Here is a 19,982-nt window from a genome sequence, read left to right on the forward strand (position 1 = left end):
ATGATGGAAGGTCGAAGGTAATATCCAGATTTATTTTATCATTGTTTTTACTAGGTTGTTTTGTTAATAGCAAGGTTGACACGAATTCATCTTTCTCAGGTGACCGTCGAAGGGTTGCAGCAGGGCTATTGTGTCGTGCCTAGCAATAAAAGGTTTCTGGTCTTGTATGCTTTTCTTAAGAGGAACCTTTCGAAGAAGATAGTGGTCTTCTTCTCCTCATGCAATTCGGTCAAGTACCATTCCATCGATCCCACCACGCTCCGCGAGGTCTCCCTCCTCCGCATGCTTTCCATCGATCCCCATGTCGTCAGGTGCTATTCTTAACCTGATTGAATAATTTATGGAAACTTAGTTTTCTCGACACTTTTTTTCATCGATTTGCTTGCTCTTGATTTTGATTCCAGGCTTTTGGATCTGAAGCAAGACCAGAACAAGGAGGGGCAAACCATTCTCTACCTAGTCTTTGAGTACATGGACACGGATCTGAAAAAGTACATCAGAAGTTTCCGCCAGAGCCATGAAATGATGCCACCAATGACTGTTAAGGTAAAAATTAATTTAAGAGCTGATTTTTTTTTCTACCACCCAATATGATGCATCAAAATTTGTTGAAATCCTCGTTACCAAGAGGTTGTTGAAGAGCATCATGATTTCTCTCTGTTTTTTGAAAGGTTCTTTAAAAGATGTTAATTGTACATCAACAACATGAATTTTAGGACAGAAAATTTCTCTGCTTCCACTAGGGATAGGACACTAAATATTTGATAAATTATGGTACTTTTATATTCTCACAAGGTCTCTTGCTGTAGATTTTGATGTATCAACTCTGCAAAGGAATTTCATTCTGTCATGGTCATGGAGTGTTGCACAGGTTGGAAAAAACTCATTCACCATCTTGTTTCAGTATGTTAAAGATAAGATCTTGTTGAATAATTTGCTCCTTAATTTTGCAGAGATCTTAAGCCTCACAATCTTTTAATGGACCGCAAGGCTATGATGCTAAAAGTTGCGGATCTTGGACTCAATCGTGCTTTCACCATTCCCCTCAAGAAATACACGCACGAGGTCACATATCTTTTAGCTTGTATTGGAAAGCACAACATTAGAAAATACCTAGCTTTCCAGTTTTCACGGCAAAATTTGTTTGAATGTAAGATATCTGATATGACATTTTCCTTAAGTGTTTAGTCACTGCAGAACTTATCTGATAACCTATGCTTGTGGTCTAATTCTACATTTCATCTCTTAAAAACTAGTTTTTCTTTGAGTTTTCTACGTATCTGATCTCCCTTCTTTGTGTTCCACTACCTTTTTTCCATATCAGAAGCATTCAAGTGTTTCCCCTTTATCTTTTCCTTGCAGGTCGATCTGAGTTCCTCTGTTATTCTTGGAATTTCTTAGATCGAATTGGAGCATTGCTCATGTTAGAACATTTTTTTTTTATCAGATGGCAATTCTTTGCTCTGCCAATAACACTAGCGTGGCTGTTGCACTGTGTCTACTGCTCCTCATCAATCTGTACACTTGAATTAGAAGGAGCAAATTATCTATGTTATATTCTAAGCAGCATATACTAAGTGTCATATATGAAAGTTTTAGATTCTATGTTATATTCGTTATCTTCCACAGCAGCCTTTAAAAACTCAGTATTCTATTTTATTTGATACATGTACACATTTGTTTTAGTTATTTGACATATGGTGGATTTATGTGTTTTTACAGTTTACAAATCTCAAGTACTCCAGAGTTGAAATTGATGAAGTGCGGTTCGAGTGGGCTGAATGCATGCTAGATTACATTTGAAGTACGGTTCTACCTTGATGTGTTAAAAGAATGTTCTACCTTGATTTTGATATCTATTAGCTAGCTTTTGATGTAAAAAGAATGTTTGAGTATTTTATGGATACTGTTGTAAGAAGATTATTTATATAATTTGTGAATATTTGTGTATTTTATGGATATTGTTGAATGAAGAATATTTGTATAATTTGTGAATATTTGTGCATTTTTTTTTAATTATTGTCGGTTTTTCATTGTTTCGGAAATCAAATTTGTGTTGTTAAAAAATATACACATTACATCGGTTTTCCACCGCTGCAAAACCGGTGTTATTAACTAATATCACATCGGTCATTTACCGCTGCCAAAACTGGTGTTATTAACATACAATATTACATCAGTTTTACACCGTTGATGAAACGATGTCGTTAAGTGATACTACACCGGTTAATAACCAATTCGAAGACCAGTGTCGTTAAGTGATACTACACCGGTTTTAACCCGATGTCTAAAATGGCAGACTTTTAACATCGGCTTCATAGACATCGGTCGAAAATGAAATAGACACCGGTGGAAAACCGATGTCTATGAGGGTTTTTGTTGTAGTGTTGTGATTCGATTGTTCTTTTTGGTTAAACCTAGAGTTATATAAGAAAATTAAATATTGAATTTCGTTAAGAGACTTTGTCGAGGCAGTGGTGGATGTTCCCATACCCAAGAAGGCCATGTGCTTCGCCATGTTTGACATGGGAGCCGATTTCCGAAATTAATATTTAATTAAATTTGTAACCTAGGTGGATTTGGATCTATAATGTTAAGTATCGTTTGCGATCCAAGTCTAAACCACTAAGAACAGATAAGTTAAATTTGAAATCAATAATGTTAAGTTCTGTTTGCGATTCCAAATTTAATTACTAAAGAACACAATAGGTTGTTAGGAAAGGTTCGACACTTGTACAAAATTTTGTACAGTGGAACCGGTACGATCTTCCTAGGACCAACCAACATGTGTGACACCACACACCATGTTATCTACAACATAAATTAATTGAACAACTACACTTAGCATATAAATGTAGACATTTGACCAATGTGATTCTTTATTTCAAAATAAATGTTTACAAAAAGCTAGGCTTTTAGTATACTCTCTAACAATCTCCCACTTATACTAAAAGACTATGCTGTCATAAACGCTGTCATATACCTGATTCTCATTCCTTCAACATGCCCATCAAAAGCTCTTGCCTTAAGGGTCTTAGTGAAAGGATCTCCCAGGTTATCATCTGATGTTATTTAGGTGGCAACAACTTCCCCTCGTTATACGATGTCTCGTATTGGGTGGTACTTGCACTCTATGTGTTTACTTGCCTTATGGGCTCGTGGTTCCTTCGAGTTTGCTACTGCACCACTTATTAATACACTATAATAATTTTGGACAAACTAGGAATCACATCTAAATCCATCATGAAGTCTCTGAGTCATACAACTTCCATGACTGCCTCAAAGGCTGCCACATACTCAGCTTCCATGGTAGAGTCCGAAAAGCATCTATGCTTATCACTGCTCTATTGTTATGGCTTAACCTCCTAAAATAAACACAAAACCCCGAGGTCGACTTACTATTGTCCCTATCTGATTGGAAGTCAAAATTCGTGTATACCATAGGAAGCAAATCATCTGTCTTGTAAACTGGCATATAATCTCTAGTCCCTCTAAGGTACTTTAATATATGTTTTACGGCAGTCCAATGTCCCGATCCTGGGTTACTTTGATATCTGCTAACCATGCCCATAGCAAAACGGATATCTAGTCTCGTGCATAGCATACATTAGGCTTCCGACAGCCGAAGCATAAGGAACTACCTTCATGTCCTCTATCTCCTTTGATGTCTTCAGAGACATCTCTTTAGATAAAGCTACTTCATGCCTAAAGGGTAAAAAAACCTTTCTTAGAGTCTTGCATGCTAAAACGAGCTAGGATCGTATCGATATATGAAGCTTGGGGCAAGCACATTATCCTTTTCTTGCGATCCCTTATTACTTTGATCCCAAGAATATGCGCACATTCTCCTAAGTCCTTCATATTGAATTGCTTGAACAACCATACCCTTACTTCCGACAACCCTTTGATATTGTTTCCAACTATCAAAAATGTCATCTACGTATAGTACAAGAAATACCATCACGTTTCCATCACACTTCTTGTATACACAAGACTCATTCGGACACATAATAAATCCATAACACTGGATTACAACCGGATGTTCCAAGACCTAGAAGCTTGCTTCAGTCCATAGACCGATTGAGCACATACAAGATGCCCTTTGCAATGAATCCCTCTGGTTGCTTCATATGGATATTTTCTTCAAGACTTCCATTTAAGAAAAGTTGTCTTGACATCCATTTACCAAACCTCATAATCCATATGAGCGGCAATGGATAAGAGTATTCGGATAGACTTAAGCATGGCTACCAGTGAAAAGTTTCCTCATAATCGATTCCCTCTTTCTGAGTGTATCCTTTCACAACAAGTCTTGCTTTAAAGGTTTCCACCTTCCCATCTGTCCCTCTTTTTCTTTTGTAGATCCACTTACATCCAATAGCTTTTACACCATTTAGTGGTTCTACAAGCTCCCAGACCTTATTAGAATACATAGATTCTATTTCAAAATTCATCGCTCTTTTCCAAGATACTACATCTTTATCTTGGAGTGCTTCGTCATATGTCCGGGGATCAGGTTCATGTTCACCAGGGATTAAGTCCGACGACTCTTCCAAAAACATGAATCTTTCAGGTTACCTAACAACCCTCCCAGTACGACGAGGCACTGTCTGTTGTTGTGTATCATTTGTGATACGTGTTGCAATTTCTTGTGATATTTCATCTTGCACTATTGGTACTAAAGTAGGCATTCCCTCTCTCATTTCTTCTAGAACAATTTCACTCATGGGCTTATGGTTTATTACATAATCTTCCTCTAAAAATTGAGCATTGGTGCTAACAATGATCTTTAGATTTTTAGGATTATAAAACAAACCACCTTTTACTCCCTTAGGATATCCTACAAACAGACAAACTTCTGTACGTGATTCCACCTTGTCAATATCTCCCTTTAGCACATGTGTTGGACTACCCCATATCCGAATATGACTCAGACTAGGCTTACGCCCATTCCACAATTCCATGGGAGTAGAGGGTACTGATTTAGAAGGTACCATATTCAGAATGTACACTGTTGTTTCCAGAGCATATCCCCAAAACGAATTTAGTAATTCTAAATAACTCATCATCTATCTAACCATTTTCATAAGAGTTATATTCCTTTGTTCTGCCACACCATTCTGTTGGGGTGTACCAGGTGCAGACAATTGAGATTGAATCCCAGCCTCTGATAAGTAATTCCTAAACTCTCCAAAGAGGTATTCGCCACCACGAACAGACCGTAGTGTCTTAATACTTTTACCATGACGTTTCTCCACATCAACCTTGTACTCTTTGAACTTATCAAAGCATTTAGGCTTGCGACGCATCAAGTAAATGTACCCATATCTCAAATAGTCATCTATAAAAGAGAAAATATTCGAAACCACCTCTTGCCTAGATAGACATAGGACCACACAAATCAGAATGAACCAGTTCTAATACATCTTTGGCTCTATACCCCTTGGCCTTAAAAGGTCTCTTGGTCATTTTACCTTCCAAGCAAGATTTGCAAGTTGGAAAGTTTTCCAACACTAATGAACCCAAGAGTCCATCGGCTATTAGCCTTTGAATCCTACTCAAGTTAATATGACCAAGCCTTAGATGCCAAAGATATGTTTGGTTCATATCCGAAGGTTCCTTTCTCTTATTAGATTTAGAAGATGTGTTATTATATTAATTTTCATTTGTTGCATCGTGAGAGTTATTGGATTTAGAGTATACAAATTGCCAACGAATGTACCAGAGTAGATAACTTTCCTATTTATCTTGATAACACCTTTGCTATTAAAAATAGACAGAATATCCATCCTTGTATTGTTTAGAAACTGAAATCAAGTTCTTTCTAAAACTTGGTACGTAAAGATAATTTCTTAAAACCAATATTTTATTCCTATAAACATCTCCCACTACAACAGTTGCTACTTCTGTAGCATTGCCCATGTAAACAGTGATTTCTCCTTCGTGTAGTGGTCGGGTTTCCTGGAACCCCTGCAATGATTTGCAGACATGATTAGTGGTTATCATATATACACGCCAAGTACCGGTAGATAACACCACTAATCATGTTCCAACTACTAGAGAATAAGATATACCTATATTGTTCTCTTCCTATGAGGACAGTCCACCTACAAATGTCTAGACTGCTTGCAAATGAAGCACTTACCTTTCGGCTTCTTCATTCCTACTTTTAGTCCAGTACCTAGAGATCATACAGTCTTGCCTGTCAGCCCGATTCTAGTGTCCGAAGAGTTCCTTGAGATTGTACATCATGTCATGGCCAGTAGGCATGGTCTAATGCTGATGTTGCAGCACATTTGATATAAAAGCCAAATATAACTCCGCGCCATCTCATCTGCCTTGACCCATTTCCTATGATACTCAATCTCCTCTTCACTAGAATCGCTATTAGGCACATTATGACAGACCTCCATTAGTATAAACTTATAGCCTTCAGTAGTTAGGACAATATCCAAGTTTCTTTTCCAATCTATGTGGTTGGGACCAGTAAGTTTATTCTCTTTCAGAATAATAGTCAGTGGGTTGAAAGTCATCCTAAGAATCACAAAATAAACTTTTGGTCAAGACTCTAAATTTAGAATAATATTGATTCCTAAAATAATATTATTTAAATTTACCAACACCTCAAAACACCGTGAATTTTGCATGTCGCGTTAGTGTGGACGTATACAAATTCAAACATTTGTAAGAGGAGGGTCTTACCCATTAATTTTATTCTTGTCATCCTAACTTTATGACAAATAAAATTAATAGTTGGTATTCCTTTGGTCACACAAATAATAGCAGTGACTCCATTGGGGAGGATACTATTAAATGCGCCTAAGTGTATACCATTACTTGATACTTAGTCCATTAAATAGGATTGTTCCCCTTCATTTGGAGAAGATCACACGCTCCTAAATAATTTCCTATAACCAACCATAAAGAAAGTTTGACCTAGTGATCCGTAAACAAACTCATCTGTTGTGGAGGGAGGCACTTAGAGCCAACACGCAAGTTTGTTGCATCACTTACAAACTAGTAATGGAGACCGTGAAATTTATTTACTAATCCCTCTCCCACTTAGTTATTTAAGGTGAGGAATTTTAACCATGCACACACACATCACAGCAAATAAAGCAATAAATATGGAAAAATAATTTTCTAACTATTATGGCATTTTCCATCACTGTCCTCCGTGTGCTGTCAACCCTAGCTGCTGCCATCTTTAGCCACCGCAATCGGGTCTAGTCGCCGCATCTATCTTGCTTCTTATTCTGCTGCGCCTCTGGTCCTCAAATAGTACCACACCTCGCGAGGATACGATCCGCGACAAAAATAGAATTTTACATTTATCGATCCTATATTCCACGAAAGAATGTACATGTAATCTAGATCGAAACAAAAATGTAAAATCCTAAAACTAATACAACTCCTACTGTATTTAATACATACAATCATGCATACACATAAAATGCCCTTGACATGTCCAAGGGTACAATCACACACAATCACTGTAAGTCATAATAGTTGGAGCCTGCAACCACAGAGTTAGCATATCGTACTATTATCCTACCTAAATTATATATGATATGTACATAATTAAACTGAAAACCAAACACACAGAGGTAAACCCTAGCTCTGATACCATTTGTTGGTTGCTACTCGGAATATCGTACTGGTTCCCTTGTATAAAAATTTTGTACAAGTCCTGAACCATTCCTAACAACCTATTGTGTTCTTTAGAAATTAAATTTGGAATCGCAAACAGAACTTAACATTATTGATTCCAAATTCAACTTATCTGTTCTTAGAGGTTTAGACTTGGATCGCAAATGATGCTTAACATTATTAATCCAAATCCACCCATGTTATAAATTCGATTCAGAGATCGACTTCTAGGTTAAACATGGCGAGGCACTAGGCCTTCTTGGGTATGGGATCATCCACCACTTCCTAGACAAAGTCTTTCAATGAAATTTAATATTTAATCTCCTTATAGTAACCCTAGGTTTAACCATTAAGAACAATCGAATCACAAGTTCGAAAAACAAAAGAAACACAAAATCGAAAACATAAATTCGATAACCTAGATTCATTAGTCTCTTGTGTTTGGTATTTCAAAATCCATGCAAAGAAAAACTAGTATGATGCGGAATAAGATAACTAGTTATACCTTTCTTTGAAAACAAAAACCTCTTGATCTTTTGCTGTATTCCTCTTCTTATCTCGGACGTCGTGTGGGCGACGATCTACCGAGACGAGAATCCACCCAAGCTTCCTTCTTCTCCAAGCAAGTTTCGACCACCACCAATCTTCAAGAGATGAAGAACTTTTGGCCACCAACCAAGCTCCAAGGGATGCTAAGAAACAAAGTCCCCTTTCTCTACTTCTTCTCCAAGCAAAGTTCGGCCACCAACAAGCTCCTTGAAAGTTGATGCCGCCGGCCACCAAAAATGAAGAAAAGAAGAGAGGAAGAAGATGAGGGTCGACCACCACCAAATAAGAGAGGAGAGGAAATAATAGATGTATTGTTCTAAGGTGAGGCACCTCTACCCTCTCTTTTATATTCCTTGGTCTTGGCAAATAAGGAAAGTTTTAATTAAAACTTCCTTAATTTCCTTGCCAATGAAAAGTAAAATTTAATTAAAAACTCCTTTTAAACTCTTAATGGTCGGCCATATCAAATCCTCCAAAAAAGGAAAGTTTTAAACACAAAATTAAAACTTCCTAATTTGTTTCCGAAAATTTTTTAAATAAAATTTTCACTTTTAAAAATTCCCTTCATGATTGGTTATAAAAGGAAACTTTTATAAATTAAAATCTCTCTTTTAAAACATGTGGATGATTTACAAAAAAGAAAGTTTTCTCTAAAATTAAAATCTTCCTTTTAACTACAAATAAGGAAAGATATCAAATCTTTCTCTTAATCTTTTGTAGAAAGCCATAAAAGGAAAGATTTAATTTTAAAACTCTCTTTTAAAATCATGAAGATGGTTACAAAAAAGGAAAGTTTTATCAAAAATTAAAATCTTCCTTTTAACTACAAATAAGGAAAGATATCAAACATTTCTCTTAATCTTTTGTAGAAAATTATAAAAGGAAAGATTTAAATTTTAAACTCTTTTTTAAAACCATGTCTTCTACATAAGGAAAGATTTTAAAATAAAATCTTTTTAATTTATTGTGGCCGGCCACCTAAGCTTGGGTTCAAGCTAGGCCGGCCACACTCCAACCCATCCAAGTCGTGTCTTGGTCAGCCCTTGCTTGAGCTCTAAGCTTGGCTTGGCCGGCCACCTAAGGATGAGTAAGAAGATGGGTATGGTGGGTATAAGACTTTATAAATAAGAGACTATGACAGGGACCGAGAGGAGGAATTGGTTTTAGTTTCCCGATGAACTTGAGCTTCCCGTGTTCACCCCGAACACCCAACTCGAGTTCATCAATAATATCTCATTCCACTAAAAAGTCATTATTGAACTACTGTACCAATCTCATATTACTATATGGGCTCCTTCTTATCATGAGTGTGTTATGTTAGAGGAATCCCAATGGTCCGTGGGACCATGTGTTTTGGTGTTTGGGCAAAGGGTTTAAGTTAGGTTCACCCTTGTATTTGATATGTGTACTTGAGTTGTGCAGGACTATAGGATACACATGTGACTCAAGTTGATGGCTTCGGGTCCGGTGAAGGATGGAGCATCCGAGGGACCGTGGACAAGGCAGCAAGGATAAGGGCCGAGGGAAGCGACTTCGAGGCATACGCAAAGGATGGCATTGGGGACGAGCCGCGGGCTTGGATGCATCCAAGGGACGAGAGCCAAAGGAAGTAGGCTTGAAGGCAAGAGGTCAAAGCTGTGAAGAAGTGTCAAGTGAGTCGTGAGGGTCTAAGTGTGAGAGAAATGTACTCGGGATGGGAAACCCTAGGTTTAGGGTTGTACCAGTAGACTGGTACTAGGACCAGTCGACTGGTGGTGAGCACAGAGAGCTTCTGTGCCCAAACGGCTAGGCACCAGTTGACTAGTACAAGGACCAGTCGACTGGTAGAGAGTCGTTGGAGTACCGTTGGGTTGGCACTAGTCGACTGGTACAAGGACCAGTCGACTGGTAACTGTAAAATCAGCCTTGCTGATTTCTCAAGCTCTATATAATAGAGCTTGGAATGGTTGGCCAAAGTTGACAAAATTAGATTTTGTTAAAGTCTAATTAGTAGTATACAAGTGCTCAAGAGTTTCCCTTGTGTCCAAGAGGTCTTGGTGAGTTTGTGGTGAGGTTTCTCCACCCATAAGGAGGTTTGAGCTAGCCGAAGTTTGTCGGGGACTAATCCACCGATGGATAGGGATCGTTCACCTTACGGGCAGCCGTGGAGTAGGAGCCCTAATCTCCAAACCACGTTAAATGAACGTGTTAGCGATTTGCATTTCCTTTCTTAGTTTTAGTCTTTAGCTTGTTTGTTTTGCTTATATTCCGCTGTGAAAACTAACAAGTGTAGGAAGCGAGTATTTGGAGGTGCCATCTATCCAACCCCCTTCAAGCCGGCCATCCGATCCCCTACAAGTGGTATCAGAGCCAAGGTCGAACTTCACCGGACTAATCGCCAAGAAGAGCAAATTCAAGAAGATGATCGGCTTAATTGAACCGCAAAAGTTTGAAGGCGGAGGCTTATGGGACATCACATATTGGATGATGAAGATGGAGTCTTCTTTGATATGGATTGGGACACCATGATGGTGATCAAGGAGCTGTTCAAAGTCCTGAAGGACAAGAAAGGGAAGAGACTCCGACCACGTCATTGGACAGAGGAGCAAACCTCACGATCAAAGGCAAATGATGAGGTAATATCTACGTTAATTGATATTTTGCCTAATGACATGATGAGTCGTGTAGGTAAATACGAGAATGCCCACAATTTGTGGAGAAAAATGAAGATGGTTCTAGGGGAAGAATCTAAACCTACACAAGAAGAAGAAGAACCCAAGGAGATGGGTTTAATTGCTAAAGTTGAGGAGGAGCAAATGGAAGTTGAGTCACGCTCAACATCCGAGGAGGAAAAGGAAGATGAGGTAGTAACTACATCCTCAATGGTTAAAGAATCCACGACAAGTGAAGAGGATGAAGAAGAGGTCTTGGAAGTGGTCAACCTAGCAAGCACCTCCACCGAAGCAAAGTCAAAGGACCACATTATATGCTTCGAGTGCAATGAAAAGGGACACTACAAGAGTAGATGTCCATTGAGTAAGAAAGAGGTATCTCCTAAACTCAATTCAATTTCTTTAGAATCTAATTTGAGTTGTAGGAAGAAGAAGGAGAAGAAGCACATTAGGTGCTTCACGTGTGGAGAAATGGGACACTACCACACCAAATGCCCAAAGAAGAAAGAAATCAAGAAGTTGGCGCATTTGAAAATGGAGGAGAAGAAGTGGAGGAAGAATGGAGGCTCATATCAAGGGGGAGCTTGAAAGGTAAAGGGAAAGGTAAACCCTAGTTTAAATTTTGAAGTCAAATTTAAATTTCTCCATGCATGCTAGGAAAAATAATGATTATCATTTTGTAGCAATGAAAAATTTTGGATTTAGATATCATGATAGGAGTAGGGTAAATGTGGATCATAACCCTAGGAAATCTATGCATGATAAATTTAGAAATGGTAGACCTAAGGAGACCCAAGGCATTAATCCCAAGAAGGGGAGACACATGCCTAAAAAGGGTAGGTCTAGGAATGTTCATGGTGGACATGTTGACTCTAGGTTTAGGAACCTAGAAAGGAAAAAATCAAGCTTTGAAGGCAAAGCTTGATAAATTGGAGAAACCCCTAGAAAGATTCAATGTTGGATCTAAGGGTTTAGGTATGGTCTTGGGTAGCCAAAGACCCAACAATGATAGATCTGGTTTGGGATACCGATCTAGTGGCTCCAATGCTAAGGGAAAGTCATATGCTAGGGTTGCATATGACTATAGCAAGGAGAAGTCAATAAATGGCAAGGTAAAGTCATTTAAAGGTAAGGAGAAATTAACCAAGGACAAGGTGTCCAAGGTTAATAAGGTTAGGTTTGTAGGCCAAGTGTCATCGGAGGTGCACCGATGTGGCCTAGCTATTGTAGATGAGTCACCTAGGGAGGTGGCTAAGGTTAAGAGCTCTAAGGGGAGCTCTAAGAGTCAAATTGGGACCCATGGCCAATGGATCTCAGGTGGATTTTACTTGGGAGTCTAGACAAGCCATGGAATGTGTCAAATGGTTTGGAGACGGACTTGAGTCTCAAACCTAGGGATTTGGCACACATGACTTGTGTTTCATGCAAGAAATATGACATTTGGGGTCATATAGCATGATAATTGGTTTTGGATGTATAGATGCCATATAAACCAGCTAGGGATGCATTATGGGTTAGTATGGGCAAATACATCAAAAGGAAGCCAAAACTAGGACTTTAGGTCAAGGTTCAATTGAATCATTTAGCGAGTTTTGGATTTTGTGTCAATCTTGGGATTGTTGATAGATACATTTTGTAATGTATTTTTCCCAAGTAGACAAGGGTATAATAGACCTCTCCATAAAATTTGGAGATTTTTGGAGGTCTATGAAATTTCTGGTGCATTTCTGAAGTTGGCCTGAAAAGGTTGATTTTTACAGAAATAGGGTACCAGTCGACAGGTGCAGATACCAATCGACTGGTAATAGTATATTTCAACCATAGAATGCTTCTGTAAGGTTATGTCAAAGGGGGAGTCGACTAGTACCAAGGTGCAATTGACTAATATCAGCCTGATATTATTTTTCAGTGTTATTCTTGACCATGTCAACTCGTTTAGATGTATGGGATCCATGGGGGATAAATACATGAGTTTAGGGTCAGTTTGGATGACAAGTTTTCAACAATTGGGATATTGTTGGAGAGCTTTTTGGATGTTAGGCAAAGGGGGAGAAGTAAGGTTTAGTTGGGAAAACCTTAAGTGCCTTTGTGTAAGGGGAGCCTTGTGATAGGCTCTTAAAAATCCATGTAGGAAAATCCTAGCTCATTGGGGAGCTTAGGTGTAGGGGGAGCCTTGTGATAGGTTTCAATGCATGTTTGCATTTTGTTTCAGCGGTGTAAGTCCAAGTGTGTAGCCTTGGCAACGTAAGTCCATTCGGCGGTGTAAGTCCAAGTGTGTAGCTTTGGCAATGTAAGTCCTTTGGTTTTTTAGCATATTTATTTGCTATATGTTTTCCCTAACTTAAACATATTGTCAAACACCAAAAAGGGAGAGATTGTTGGAGCAATCCCAATGGTCCATGGGACCATGTGTTTTGGTGTTTGGGTAAAGGGTTTAAGTTAGGTTCACCATTGTATTTGATATGTATACTTGAGTTGTGCAGGACTGCAGGATACACATGTGACTCAGGTTGATGGCTTCGGGTCCGGTGAAGGATGGAGCATCCGAGGGCCTATGGACAAGGCAGCAAGGACAAGGGCCGAGGGAAGCGACTTCGAGGTATACGCGAAGGATGGTATTGGGGACGAGCCGTGGGCTTGGATGCATCCGAGAGACGATAGCCAAAGAAAATAGGCTTAAAGGCAAGAGGTCAAAGCTGCGAAGAAGAGTCAAGTGAGTCGTGAGGGTCCAAGTGTGAGAGAAATGTACTCGGGATGGGAAACCCTAGGTTTAGGGTTGTACCAGTCAACTGGTACTGGGACCAGTCGACTGGTGGTGAGCACAGAGAGCTTTTGTGCCCGAACGACTAGGCACCAGTCGACTGGTAGAGAGTCGTTGGAGTACCGTTGGGCTGGCACCAATCGACTAGTGCAAGGACTAGTCGACTGGTAACGGTAAAATCAGCCTTGCTGATTTCTCAAGCTCTATATAATAGAGCTTGGAATGGTCAGCCAAAGTTGACGAAATTGGATTTGGTTAAAGTCTAATTAGTAGTCTACAAGTGCTCAAGAGTTTCCCTTGTGTCCAAGAGGTCTTGGTGAGTTTGTGGTGAGGTTTTTCCACCCACAAGGAGGTTTGAGCTAACTGGAGTTTGCCTGGGACTAATCCACCAACGGATAGGGATCGTCCACCTTACGGACAGCCGTGGAGTAGGAGCCCTAATCTCCGAACCACGTTAAATGAACATGTTAGCGGTTTGCATTTCCTTTCTTAGTTTTAGTCTTTAGCTTGTTTGTTTTGTTGGTATTCTGCTGCGAAAACTAACAAGTGTAGGAAGCAAGTATTTGGGGGCACCATCTATCCAACCCCCCTTCAAGCTGGCCATCCGATCCCCTACATGTTAGTCTCCCTGTGTTTAAGATATAGAATGTCCACTAATTAAATGAGTTACTAACAACTCACTTAATTAATATCTATCTCCAAGAGTAGTACCACTCATCTTCATTGTCATGTCGGACTAAGTCCATCTGTAGGGTTTACATGACAATCCTTATGAGCTCCTCACGGGAATATCATCAACCTAGATTACTAGGACACAGTTTCATTCTATAATCAACAACACATCATATAAATAATATCATTTCCCAACTTATCGGGTATATTAATTTATCGAACCAAATCACACCCTTTGATAAATTAAAAAAAAATTAATATTGAGTATATGTGCTTGTTATTATATCATGATTAAGAGCACACACTTTCATAATAATAAAGGTCTTGTTCTTTTATGCAGTCAGTATAAAAAGAACTTACCTTAAATGGTCCTGCTCAATACACTCAGAGTGTACTAGTGTAATTTTATAGTCAAGATAAACTAATACCAAATTACATTACGACTATTCCAATGGTTTGTTCCTATCCATCTTAGTCGTGAGCTACTATTTATAATTTATAAGAAATTGATAACATGATCTTCTATATGTGACACCACACACCATGTTATCTACAATATAAATTAATTGAACAATTATACTTAGCATATAAATGTAGACATTTGACCAATGTGATTCTTTATTTCAAAATAAATGTTTACAAAAAGCTAGGCTTTTAGTATACACTCTAACAGGATGATCTATCTATATATATCTTCTAGGTTTATTCCAGCTCTTGGCTTTGGATCTCCATCATAAAATTAGCTAGGGCTTAAGCCTTGATGATCACTTAGGGCTGATACTGTATATCATACTCACTAAGCTCTATGGTTCATTTAATCAACCTCTCAGAAGCCTCCGGATTGATAAGCACTCGACCCAAAGTGCTATTAGTTAGTACAATGATCGAATGAGATAAAAAATAAGGATATAACCTCCGAGCGGCTAGGACCAACCCATATGCCAATTTTTCAAGTGTGGTGTAGCGTCATTGAGCATTCTTCAATAAATGATTTAGAAAATATACAGGATGCTATTCATATCTCTCTTGTCATACTAACACTGACCAAATGACGCTCTCATTAATAGACAAATACACCTACAAAGGCTCACCCACTATTGGTTTAGCAAGTATGAGCAGGCCAGACAAATAATTTTTTTACTCTTCCAACGCCTTGTTGTAGTCAGCATCCCATTAAAATTTTATAGCTCGGTAGAGTATTTTGAAGAAAGGCATGCTCTGATCAGCTGATCTTGATATGAAGCAAGATAACATCGTAATAGGCTCGGTCAGTAGTTGTACTTCCTTGAGATTGCGTGAGGGAGCCATATCTTGGAGAGACCGCACTTTGCTTAGATTGGCTTTGATTTCCTACTTTGTCACTATATAACCCAGGAAACACCCGCTCTTTATTCCAAATAGACAGTTGCTAGAGTTGAGCTTAAGTCCATACTCCCTTAAGGTATGGAAGGTTTCTTCTATATTGGAGCATAGATTGACCTTCGAAGAGATTTAAAAAGAATATCATCTGCATAAACCTACATATTCCGCCCGATCTGCTTCCAAAATACTTTGTTCATGAGCCGTTGGTAAGTGACTCCTGTATTCTTTAGTCTAAATAGCATAATATTATAATAGTAAGTCTCTTCAGCAGTTATGAAGCTAGCTTTCTCTTGATCTTCTTTGATGAGCGGAACTTGATGGTAGTCTTGATATGCATCAAACATGCATATCAACTCATAGCTGGAGGTCGAGTTCACCACTTGATCAATCTATGACAAGGGATAATAATCATTAGGGCATACTTTGTTAAGATCTCTAAAATCGATTCAAACCCATCATTTATTTCCTAGCTTAGACACCAAGACTATGTTAGCTAGCTAGTTTAGGAATTATACTTCTCGGATACAGCCAACCTCTAATAATTTGTCCTCCTCTACCCGGATGATTTTGTTCTAGTTAACTCCACAATCTCTTTTCCTCTGTTTTACTTGCCTGACATCCGGGTGGACATGGAGTGCATAGTCGGTGACGCACTAGTTATTTCCTTGGGCGTCCAAGCGAAAGCATCATTATTGTGTGTTAAACATGCAACCATCTCTGCTTTAAGCTTCGGGGATAGGTCAACTATTATTTGAGTTGTAGCTTATGGGCAGCTGAGATGAATTTTCACTTCTTCCTTCTCTTCATTAATCAGAGTAGGGGGTGCCTCCCGAATGGTATTAACTTCCAGCCGCTAGCTTTTTCGTGCAGTGCTGGCCTCAATCCTAATAATATCAACATAATATCTGTGTGCTACTAGTTGATTTCCTCTAAGTTCCCCTACTTGGTCGTGTACAGGAAATTTTATTTTCTGACAGAGGGTTAAAATGACTGCCCGAAATTCATTTAGGGTAGGCCAACCCAAAATAACATTATATGCTGAGGGTGCGTCCACCATAATGAAATTCGATCGGCGTGTCCTCATAAGGGGCTCCTCCTCTAAAGATATTACCATCTTAATTTGATCGAGCAGCTATACTTCATTACCTGTGAACCCATATAAAGGAGTCCTCATGGGCTAGAGCTCACTCGGCTCTATCTGTAGCTACACAAATGCTTTGTTGAAGATGATGTTGATAGAGCTACCTTTGTCAACAAAAGTGTGATGTATGTTATAATTAGCTATGATAGCCTTAATAATTAAAGCATCATCGTGGGGGTACTTCAACCCCTTCCAAATCCTTAGGTCCAAAACTAATCTCGGACCCTTGTGCCTGCTCTTGGCTATAGCTGACAGTGTGGATCTCCAGTCAACGGAAGTGCTACTTCCCCACCCGATTAGAGTCTCTATCGGTTAGGCCTCCAGCGATCATGTCGATATCCCCCCCCCCCCCCCAGAAGCATTATTATAGTTTTCCTCTTGCTGCGTCAGGGGATGATCCTATTGTGCTCGGGCAAGGGCCTGGGCCCGATTCTCTTACTGTCGGAGCATTCATTGGTGTCGCTCGACACCTTGATATTTTCTTCTGGGTGGTCTGTCCGACCTCCGATAATGATAACAATTGGAAGAAGGCTACCAATGGAGGAATGCTTGGTTAATCGCCTGACGCGCATGCTGATTATAATGATAGCAATCCTAAGTGTTGTGTGCCCCTGATTAATGATATATACAGAATTTTGGTAGAGCCCATCTAGAAGGCTTTGGAATCTTCTTCGCTCGGCCTCCACATGTTGTATAATTTGAGGTCGCGACTCTTGGTGACGAGGTGAGGACCCTCTTGGGGTCCATTATGAAGAAGAGACGGGGGAGGATCTAGGCGCTCAGCAGTAGGTAACGGAGCGGGTGCGGTGACTTCCTTCTTTTGAGCAGATTGAACTTCTTCTACGTTAATATACTTGGTCACCTGACCAAGTAGATGATCGAAGTCCCTTGGGGGCTTCCTATGTAACGCCCGCCCTTCTTACCCAACCCAAAGGCGGCGCTACGTTCTTATACTACTTACGTACATGTTTTACTATAACAGCGGAAGAATAAAAAATTTAAACCATTCATTTTATTTAAATAAGCATGATATCACAGATTAAATATGCATATATTGATTCTATAACTAATCATATTAATCTGTCCGAATCGTTCTTTGCCGAGCCACCACCACACACATCATTATCCGCTCCTCCTGTTGCTCCTCTAGTTCATCCAGTTCTTTTATCTGCGGTACCAGGAAAGTAAGCTGTGAGCACTCATGGCTCAGTAAGTTCCTTTCCTACTCACTAAAACCGAAAATCATCGTATATTAACATCATGCATAATATCATAAGCATACAACATACAAAGGTATCATATTCATATCATCATGGCATCATATCAAATCATTAGCTAATTCAAGCACATATGCAGGCAATGCATCATGAATTTGAAAACTTATACTTGTAAATACTTGAAATTAATATCATCATGGCATCATATCAAATCATTAGCTACTTCAAGCACATATGCAGGCAATGCATCATGAATTTGAAAAACTTATACTTGTAAGTACTTGAAATTAATATCATCATCATTGGGGATCCCGGTTTGTACCACATACATCATACGTAGGTCCAAGGTAGCAAGTCTTGAACCCTACCATACATACATACTAGGCCCGAGTCTTACTCCATCGACCTAGGGCATCAGAAGCCCATTACTGACGAGGCCCGAGTCTTATTCCATCGACCCCGGGGCGTTTACGGAGCCCACCCTTGGTACAAACCATACAAAGTAATTTATCATGCATAACTATCATATCATATCCCTAATAATCTTTCATGCATTTCATTTTTCATTCTTCTCATTATGTATAGCATTTCATATGCTATCACATATCATGGCATTCACATAATTTCATTCTTCTCATTATGTATAGCATTTCATATGCTATCACATATCATGGCATTTACATATATTTCATTCTTCTCATTATGTATAGCATTTCATATGCTATCACATATCATGGCATTTACATAAATTTCATTCTTCTCATTATGTATAGCATTTCATATGCTATCACATATCATTGCATTTACATAAATTTCATTCTTCTCATTATGTATAGCCTTTCTTTTTCTTTTTCTTATCATGGCCGAAACCTACCATTCTTTAGCTAGGTTTTTAAGTAGTCTAAAACATGAAAACCTAAGTGAGTTTCATGGTAAAATTTACTAAGATTTAGTTCATGAACAACTTGGCCGAAACATACAAATCTTTTAACAACTTTGTATCCTACCTCCTGAGCATGTTTATTTAAATTTAAGGGTATTCCTAACCCTAAACCCCTTCTTGGCCGAAACATATGGGTGGGTTTCCTTTTAGTTCAAACATCTTCTAAGCAAGAAAACTAATTACATGGTCCCTAACATTTCATAGGAAGAACCTTGTACTAGTTGAGTAAAACAATGAATTTCTCTAGCCTCTTAAAAATATTTTTGGCCGAAATTCTAGGGTTAAGTGCTCCTCTTATCAAGCATCATATAGGTATAAAAACATGAAGAAGAATCCTTTTCCATGGCATAGAAAATCTATCATTTATTGAAGACTAGTTAAACATCACTAGATTTCGAAAGCTCTTCTTAACCGAATTTTCTCATACTTGTTTCTAGGTTTTAAAATCCTCATAAAATCATAAAAACATGTAAAAAGCCTTGTACCACAGGTGAGGGGAAACTTACCTTCTTCGCTTAAGTTTCCTAGAATTGAGAACTTGCTTGGACCTTTCTTCTTGCTTGCTAGGTTCGGCACCAATGGAGGGAAAGGAGTGGCTAGGTCTTTTGGTGGAGAGGGGAGGAAGAAGAAGCTTCTTCCTCTTGTGTTGCTTGGCAACAACAAGGAAGAAAGAAGAGGGAGGGAGTGAGGAGGAAGAGGAGCTTCCTTCCTCTTGTGTTGCTTGGCAACAAGAAGAAGAGGAGAGGAAGAGGGGGTCTCGGCACAAGAGGGAGGAGGAGAGGGAGAGGAGTGGAGGATGAATTTGAAGTCACCCCTCCATGCCTATTTATACTAAAATGAGGGGAGGAAATTTGACTTGATTCATCCTCCCCATTTATTCCTCTTCTTTATGATAGGAATATTCTAGAGATATGCCTTGTGAGTTCTCTCTTAATCTCTCTCTTTTCTCTCCTTTAATAAAATTTTCTATCTCTCCTCTTACAATATCCTCTCTTATCCCACTTGGTTAATACATGCATGCATACACAAGAGAACC

General features: G+C 39.0%; 1 protein-coding gene across 1 annotated transcript; it reads left to right on the forward strand.

The window, feature by feature from the left end:
• Positions 1–239: 239 nt before the first annotated feature.
• On the forward strand, positions 240–1,528 carry LOC122055002 (cell division control protein 2 homolog D-like). Its single transcript, XM_042616404.1, has 5 exons — positions 240–311; positions 405–546; positions 810–871; positions 954–1,065; positions 1,448–1,528. The coding sequence occupies exons 1-5, from the start codon at positions 283–285 to the stop codon at positions 1,526–1,528; spliced, it is 426 nt and encodes a 141-aa protein (XP_042472338.1). The 5' UTR covers positions 240–282.
• Positions 1,529–19,982: the final 18,454 nt, after the last annotated feature.

This window comes from Zingiber officinale, chromosome 3B, assembly GCF_018446385.1.
Source record: "Zingiber officinale cultivar Zhangliang chromosome 3B, Zo_v1.1, whole genome shotgun sequence".
Classification (NCBI taxonomy): Eukaryota; Viridiplantae; Streptophyta; class Magnoliopsida; order Zingiberales; family Zingiberaceae; genus Zingiber; species Zingiber officinale.